This window comes from Nicotiana tomentosiformis, chromosome 5 (assembly GCF_000390325.3).
Source record: "Nicotiana tomentosiformis chromosome 5, ASM39032v3, whole genome shotgun sequence".
NCBI lineage: Eukaryota > Viridiplantae > Streptophyta > Magnoliopsida > Solanales > Solanaceae > Nicotiana > Nicotiana tomentosiformis.
The window spans coordinates 127,303,548-127,312,621 of NC_090816.1; the positions used below are offsets into that span (position 1 = coordinate 127,303,548).

At 39.0% G+C, this 9,074-nt stretch overlaps 1 protein-coding gene across 1 annotated transcript; it reads right to left on the reverse strand.

The window, feature by feature from the left end:
• Positions 1-1,885: 1,885 nt before the first annotated feature.
• Positions 1,886-2,320, reverse strand: LOC138893134 (uncharacterized). The gene has a single exon (XM_070176905.1). It carries the CDS (start codon positions 2,318-2,320, stop codon positions 1,886-1,888), a length of 435 nt encoding a protein of 144 aa, XP_070033006.1.
• Positions 2,321-9,074: the final 6,754 nt, after the last annotated feature.

The window sequence follows — 9,074 nt, forward strand, 5'->3', positions numbered from 1 at the left end:
TTGCTCTTCTGTTATTGTGGCACTATTATTGTCATGTTGCATCACATGATGGTGATCTGGTGGTGGTGTTGCATCATTCACTGGCATGAACAACACTTCCTCTTCATGTTCAACTGGCATAGCTCTGAAAGGAAGAATCCTTTCTCTGAAGCTTACATCCTTGCTAACAAAGAAAATTTTGAAATCCAGATCAAACAGCCTATATCCCTTTTGAACTTCAGAATACCCCATCAACACTGTCCTTCTTGCCCTTGGGGCCAGTTTGTCACCCCTGGACAAGCTGCTTGCATAGCACATACAACCAAATACCCTTAGGTGATCTAGCCTAAGTTCCTTACCATATAACAACTCATAGGGTATTTTTCCATCTAGTACAGCAGTAGGTAATTTGTTGATCAAATATACTGCAGTCTTCACACATTCTCCCCAGAACTTAACTGGAACTGAACTATGTAGTTTAAGAGCCCTTGCCACCTCCAAGATATATCTATGTTTTCTTTCAACTATTCCATTTTGTTGAGGTGTATAAACACAACTACTTTGATGAACTATGCCAAAGGAAGATAACATTTCATTACATTATGAACTGAAAAATTATGTACCATTGTCTGATCTCAGTACTTTTACAGAAACATCAAACTGATTTTTTTACCATTACTAAGAAGTCTTTAAGCACAATTGAAACCTCACATTTGGATTGAAGTAGACATACCCAAGTATATCTACTGTAATCATCTACTACAGTTACAAAATATTGTTTTCTGTCAAATGTAGCCTTTCTATAGGGTCCCCAAACATCAACATGAATCAACTAGAAAATACTACTAGATTTACTCTTACTAACAGGAAAGCTTAACCTGATATTCTTTGCCATTGGGCATACTGAGCAGTTCTCCTGTACTGTATTATTGACTTTATTCTTTAAGCTAGGAATATGTTACATAGAAACTGTTGATGGATGCCCCAGTCTAAGATGCCATAGCTCTACTTCATTCACTCCTTCAGTTACTGCTGCTCCTATTATGGGTTTGAACTCTCTTTGTAGAATGTAAAGACCATTACTTTCTCTACCAATCCCCATTACCTTTCCATTGTAGAGTCCCTGAAACAGACAAAAGTTAGGGAAAAGTAACTTTGCACAACAGCTCCTTGGTTAACTTTGACACTGAAAGCAGATTAAATTTAAAGTCTGGGACATGTAATACATTTGTGATCTTATGACTCCCTAAAATCACTATATTTCCTGTACATGTTATGGAAGATCTACTTCCTGTTGGCACCTGCACTCTATTGTCTTGTTGTTTCTCTAAGCTTCTTAGTTCATCTAATAGTTCCTTGCATGGTGTAATATGATGAGAGGCTCCAGATTCAATTTTCCACTCACAGGCATAGGTACTAGATAACAATGTAACAGTACCTCCCATCACATTTGAGGTGCTATCATTTGATCGTGGCTTGCTTAGGAGGCCCATTAACTGTAAGTATTCTTCCTCAGTGAAGAAATGTCCTTGTAGCTGAGCTTCATTTGTTGCATTATTGGCATATGGTTAGAATCCTCCACTAGGTTGTGCTCTGCCACCCTGCTGGCTGTAATTCCACCAAATTATCCAGTTTTCTTCTTACTCTTAAAATCTGGGGGATAACCTACAATTTTGTAGCAGTTTTCCTTTAAATGAACCTTATACCCACAGTGTTCACAGATTAATCATGTGCCTTTAGGTTTGAACCCTTATGTCTTTCCTGCGAACATAGTGAGTGGATCCCTGTGGGTATCTATCACACCAGGTGTTCTTTGGCTTTTTTCTTGTGACACAATTGCATAGGCTTCATTAATAGTAACTACTGGTCTCCTTGCAAGTATGTTACTCCTCACATTCCCATAGATTTAATTCAAGCCCATAAGAAACTGCAACACACGCTGAGATTTTAAATGTTCAACTGAAGGTCTTGATTCTTCACAATCACAACAAGAAATTGGGGCCAAAACATCCAACTCATCCCATAGATCCTTCATTTTAGTGTAATAGATGGTCACTGGATCTATTCCATGCCTCGTCATTGCAATCTCAGACCAAAGGTAATAGATCTTTGTTAGGTTTGAATGATCAAATCTTTGCTGAAAATCATTCCACGCCTTCCTCGCATCTGAGGCATAAATGATCCCTGGCATTAATTCGTTTGAAACTGTACTTCCAATCCAAGACAGTACTATCGCGTTGTATTTTTCCCATTGCTCAACCAGTTCACCTCTATACCTGCTCTTAGTACATGAGCCATCTACAAATCCAAGCTTTCCTTTTTCTCTCAGAGCTAGTTTCATTGCCCTGCTTCAAAGGGCATAATTCTCTGGCCCTGTGAGTTTGATTTGGATAATTTGCACAGCAGTTCCTTGGTTAACTTTGACACTGAAAGCAGATTAAATTTAAAGTCTGGAACATGTAATATATTTGTGATATTATGACTCCCTAAAACCACTATATTTCCTGCATATGTTATGGAAGATCTACTTCCTGTTGGCACCTACACTCTATTGTCTTGTTGTTTTTCTAAGCTTCTTAGTTCATCTAACAGTTTCTTGCATGGTGTAATATGATGAGATGCTCCAGAGTAAATTTTCCACTCATAGGCATAGGTACTAGATAACAACGTAACAGTACATGCCATCACATTTGAGGTGCTATCATTTGATCGTGGCTTGCTTAGGAGGTCCATTAACTGTGAGTATTCTTCCTCAGTTAAGAAATGTCCTTGTAGCTGAGCTTCATTTGTTGCATTATTGGCATATGGTTAGAATCCTCCACTAGGTTGTGCTCTGCCACCCTGCTGGCCTGTAATTCCACCAAATTATCCAGTTTTCTTCTTACTCTTAAAATCTGGGGGATAACCTATAATTTTGTAGCAGTTTTTCTTTAAATGAACCTTATACCCACAGTGTTCACAGATTAATCATGTGCCTTTAGGTTTGAACCCTTGTGTCTTTCCTGCGAACATAGTGAGTGGATCCATGTGGGTATCTACCACACCAAGTGTTCTTTGGCTTTCTTCTTGTGACACAATTGCATAGGCTTCATTAATAGTAACTACTAGTCTCCTTGCAAGTATGTTACTCCTCACATTCCCATAGCTTTTATTCAAGCCCATAAGAAACTGCAACACATGCTGAGATTTCAAATGTTCAACTGAAGGTCTTGATTCTTCACAATCACAACAAGAAATTGGGGCCAAAACATCCAACTCATCCCATAGATCCTTCATTTTAGTGTAATAGCTGGTCACTTAATCTGTTCCCTGCCTCGTTATTGCAATCTCAGACCAAAGGTAATAGATCTTTGTTAGGTTTTAAGGATCAAATCTCTCCTGGAAATTATTCCACGCCTTCCTCGCATCTGAGGCATAAATGATCCCTGGCATTAATTCATTTGAAACTGTACTTCCAATCCAAGACAGTACTATCGCGTTGTATTTTTCCCATTGCTCAACTAGTTCACCTCTATATCTGCTCTTAGTACATGAGCCATCTACAAATCCAAGCTTGTCTTTTATTCTCTCAGAGCTAGCTTCATTGCCCTGCTTCACAAGGCATAATTCTCTGGCCCTGTGAGTTTGATTGAGATCAAAACTATCCCTGAAGTATCTCCTGCTTGAAGAAATAGCGGGTGATTATGATCAAGCGAGCTTACCTCATTTCCAGCCATGTCCGCCAAAAATTGTTTCAATGTCGCCAGAGCTTTACGTCGGATTAGATCCTCACGATCGTCACTCTGATACCATGAAGAATTTGATACAGAGATGAAGCTTTCACTACTAAATCAACAGAGTGGTGAATTAGGGCACATACAGAGAAGAACTCTCTAGAATCTGTAAATGAGAAAATAAGGAAGAAGAAGTGCTATTCTCTTATTAATCAGAAGAGTACAGTGACTCCCTTTTATAGACAAAATACAGCTGGACTCACGTGCACTACATGTGCAATTAACTATTCTTAACAGACCCCTAACTGATTAACTAGACTCTAACCACAATTAATCCAGCTGAGTCAACAATGATTTCAATAGTAAACACCTAAAGCTAAATATACACCAATATTCTAGGATCGACAAAAGCAAAAAGAAGCTCCAGTATTAGCAAGGCCATAAAGTATATAGTGAGAGTTCCAAATTACTTCGTGAAGATAACTAATACACAAGGAACAAATGAACAGAAAATACATGGAAGATTCAATGATCCAATATCAGACTGGACAGATTATTGCTGCATTTTTCACAAGTCAGGGAATCCTAGATTATGACTTTCTCGGATCAATTACTCTCTATTTTCAAACAAATAGAGAAATTCAATGACATTGCTCCAACTGTACAATTTTGACTATTAATTTCTAGCCACCATAAATATTTAATCAAAGATATTTATGTAAGTCAGTCAAGTGAGACATATATTTGTTATCAAAATCAATTGGTGACCATTTGACTCAACACGACTGCCCGTTTTCACTGCTTCTTTCTCTATTAAATCAGCTACTTTACACAAGCTTCAACTTCATAATTTTGCAGTCTATTTAGGACCAATATTGTTTCAACATATAATAAGAAAGTGCAAAGAAAGACATTTATGTGAACTTTGAAAACAACAATACGCTTGTTTAGTAATCAATTATCAGTAACTTAATTACATAAGATATGTCAAATATTCATCAAGTGCATAAATGATGATGAGGCGTTGGTCAACCCAAAAGACATCACGAAAAATTTATAATGACCATAACAGGTCATGAATGTCGTCTTTAGAATATCCGAATCCTGAATTTTCAACTGGTGATACCCGGATCTCAAATCAATTTTGGAGAATACCCCCGCTACTGAAGCTGGTCAAATAAATTGTCAATACGCGCCAAATGATACTCATTCTTGATTGTAACTTTATTCAACTGCCTGTAGTCGATGCACATCCGCATAGTACCATCTTTCTTTTTCACAAACAGAACCGGTGCACCCCAAGGTGACACGCTAGGCCTAAGAAACCCCTTATCAAGAAGTTCCTGAAGTTGCTCTTTCAATTCTTTCAATTCAGCTGGTACCATACGATACAGAGGAATAGAAATGGGCTGAGTGCCCGACACCAAGTTAATACCGAAATCAATATCTCTATCTGGTAGAATACCCGACAAGTCTGCAGGAAATACATCCAAAAAGTCTCGCACTACCGGTACAGAATCAATAGTAGGAGTGTCTGCATCAACATCTCTCACAAAGGCCAAATATGACTACACCCCTTCCCAACCATACGTTGAGCCTTCAAGTAAGAAATTACCCTGCCGGGAACATAATCTGGAGAACCTCTCCACTCGACCTTCGGCAATCCTGGTATCGCCAACGTCACGGTTTTTGCATGATAGTCCAGAATAGCATGACATGGAGACAACCAATCCATACCCAAGATTACATAGAAATCATCCATACTTAGCAAATGGTTTAAAGAGAGGAAAATGATGCATTAATTCCGTCTTTTTTGTCTTAACTTAAGCTAGTGCATTTCTTAGTGATCAAGGAAGACCCTTAGAAGGAAATTGTGATGACCCAAAAAGGTCATCTAATGTTTTAAAACTCGATTCTGCGCGCTTAAGCCTTAAAAATCTCATTTTTACCCTCCTCGATTTGCCTGCGCACTCCAGGTATTGGCCCGGAAGGTTTATATGTTAAAAACTGATAAAAATAAGAATTTTTGCCTAAAAACTTCAGTTGAGTTGGTTTCGGTCAATATTTTTGGTAAACGGGTCCCTATCCATATTTTGACAGTCCCGGTGGGTCCGTATCGAAATATGGGACCTTGGCGTATGCCCGGAATCAAATTCGGAGGTCCCTAGCTCGAGTTATGATTTTTTGATGAAAATTAAAAGTCTGAAAATCTAATGTCTTTAAGAATTGATTGATGTTTGGCATTGTTAGTACCGGGTCCGTATTTTGGTTTCGAAACCCGGAACAGGTTCATTATAATATTTAAGACTTGTCTATAAAATTTGGTGAGAAACGGAGTTGGTTTGACGTGATTGAGACGTTGCGTGGAGAAAATAGAAATTTTAAAGTGTTCTTGAAAATTTCATTGGATTTGGTGCTAAATTCGTAGTTCTAGGTGTTATGTTGGCAATTTGATCTCGCGAGCAAGTTCGTATGGTATTTTTAGACTTGTGTGCATGTTTGGTTTTGAGCCTCGAGGGCTCGGGTGAGTTTCAGATAGGTACGGTTTGGTCAGTTTAGTCGATTTTTAAATATTCATTTACAGCCCTAAATAATACTAGCAGTTTTTCGTATACATGGGAAGATGTTTAAAGAAATACTGAATCTAACAAATATTATAGAACATTACTATCACGACCCAATTTTCCCTCCGTTTGGGTATTGTGATGGTACATAGTCTTAGGGACTAAGTAAGCCTAACAATAATTGAAACAACAACATTATTTAAATAAAATCTCTTAGAATTCCCAACAACCGGTAGTACAAGTCATAAGATCTACAGAGTGTTTGCTAGAAAACTTCTAAATACAACTGTTCCGGAAATAAGAATAAACAGTGCAAAACAAAAACTTGAAGGTGACTCCGAAGCCTGCGAACGCAGCGACAAGTTTACCTTGAGTCTCCGCATCAACAGTCCACACAGCTAGCTAACGAACAAATACCTGGATCTGCACAAAACAAATGTGCAGAAGAGTAGCATGAACACACCACATCGGTGCCCAGTAAGTATCAAGACTAACCTCGGTGGAGTAGTGACGAGGAATAGTCAAGACACCCACTGGTCTAATAAACTAAACAGGTACAAGTATATGAACAACATGAGTATGATGTCTACATAAGGACTATGCAATATGACTCACAATACACTAATGACATTAAATAAAGAAACAACAAGTATCAGCAGAATATCATGAAAATAACACAAACAAAGTGAATGGAACACAACCTAAATCCGGAATCACAAATACAGCAAGGACAAGTAATAACTCAGTAACTAAAACCGCTTTTATATCAGGTTTTAGCCAACAACTCCACGAGGTACCGAACCTCGGACAAATCACAGCTCACGGGTCTCAATACCTGAACCCTAACACTTGGCATCATGTGCACTCATAACACCTCATAATCGCATTGACGACTCACGTGTCAATAGAGCCATTCTCACATAGAAGGCAAGTAAACAAGGGTGAGCATCTATGCTCAACAATATCAAGAACACCTCTTATCCGATAAGAGTTCTTAACTACGTGTATGCTTGTGCAAGTGTCCTACCATAGTCCATATCAGCAAATAAGCATAAGGAAAAAGAACGGACATCACGTAGAATATTGTCTCACAGCTTTCACAAGATAAAGCTCACACATGTATGTATACCACTACACAAATATCAATAACAAGAATGCCCCCAGGCCATAAATCATCACAAATCAATCCCTGACACAGCCCACCTTGGCTCGCCACGTGTGCAATAGTAATATAAATGTCCGCCTTGTCTCCCCACACGTACATAATAATGTTTCCACCTTGTCTCGCCACATGCGCACCCCACATATATATATACATATCCCGCCTTGTCACGCCACATGTTCAAATATCAATGGTAACAATAGCACGACAGAAATCTCGTGCAACCCCATAATAACAATTGCACGGCAGAAACCTCGCGCATCACAATAATAACAACCACACGACAGAAACCTCGTGCATTACCACAACAAGTACCACAACAACAATGACAATAATACAAAGTACGACAAGTAAATCAACTCAAGAACTTTAATTCACAAAGAAACGGTAGAACCAATTCTCAAGGAATAACCACAGTAAAGAATGTTAGGCGTAAAGAGAACATCTCAACAAAGGAAAAACTAATGTGTAGCAACGATCCCACAATATACCTTTCAACAACAGGGAAGCTCACAAATGAATCAAGTAACAATAATAGTGAATCATGAAGCAATTGATTCTAATTAAGCTGGTAGATGTGAATCTAGTAATTAAGATATATAATCATAACAAGAACAACTGTATATTCAATGAATACAAGGACTTAAGAACCCTAAAAGGCCAATTTTCCACAAATAAGTCCGTGCACGCACTCGCCACCTCGTGTACACGGACTACAATCAAATAGAAGACTCAAATCCTAAGGGGAAGTCCCCCCACAAGGTTAGGCAAGATACTTACCTCGGACCAAGTTCAATCAATCCGTAAGAATGCCCTTTCCTCGATTATCAGACTTTGAATGGCCCTAATCTAGCCAAACGCAAATTGAATATCATGAATACAACCATAATAGACTCATCTAATTAGTGAAATCAATATTTTAACAAAAATTCCGAAATCCGCCCTAAAGAGTCGACCCGAGCCCACATTTCGAAATCGGGTAAACATCACAAAATACGAACACCCATTCACTCACGAGTCTAACCATACTAAAATCATCAAATTCCGATACCATTTCATCCCTCAAATCGTGATTTTTCATTTTGAAAATTTTCTTCAGAAACCACCCTTTTCCTCAACTCAAACACAAATTAAATGATAAAAATAAAGATATAATTATGGAAATAAATAAATTCTAATTGAAGAACACTTACCCAATCGAATTGCTTTAAAAGCCCATAAGGAAGCTCCCAAAACCGAAGTCTAAAACTCAAAATATGAAGAAAATGGCCAAACCCTCGACTTAAATGATGCTGCCAGGATTTCCGCATCTGCGGACTAGGAGGTGCACCTGCGCACTCGGATTTGCGAGAAACAGTCCGCATCTGCGAACTCAGCTGGCCAGGCCTGGAACCACATCTGCGGATTTTCAGCCGCACCAACGGTATCGCAGAAGCGAAAGGGAGGAGGGGGATGCAGAAGCGAGCTTCTTCGCAGATGCGATCGAGGAACCGCAGAAGCGGCCTTCGCACCTGCGTGCAAGCATCCGCAATAGCGAGCAAGCTCCCAGGCCTCAAGTATCACAGAAGCGACCAGGTTCACGTAGAAGTAGAGCCGCACCTGCGCTCCAAGCGTCGCAGGTGCGAAAACACAAAACCGGACCTGTTCAAAACCATG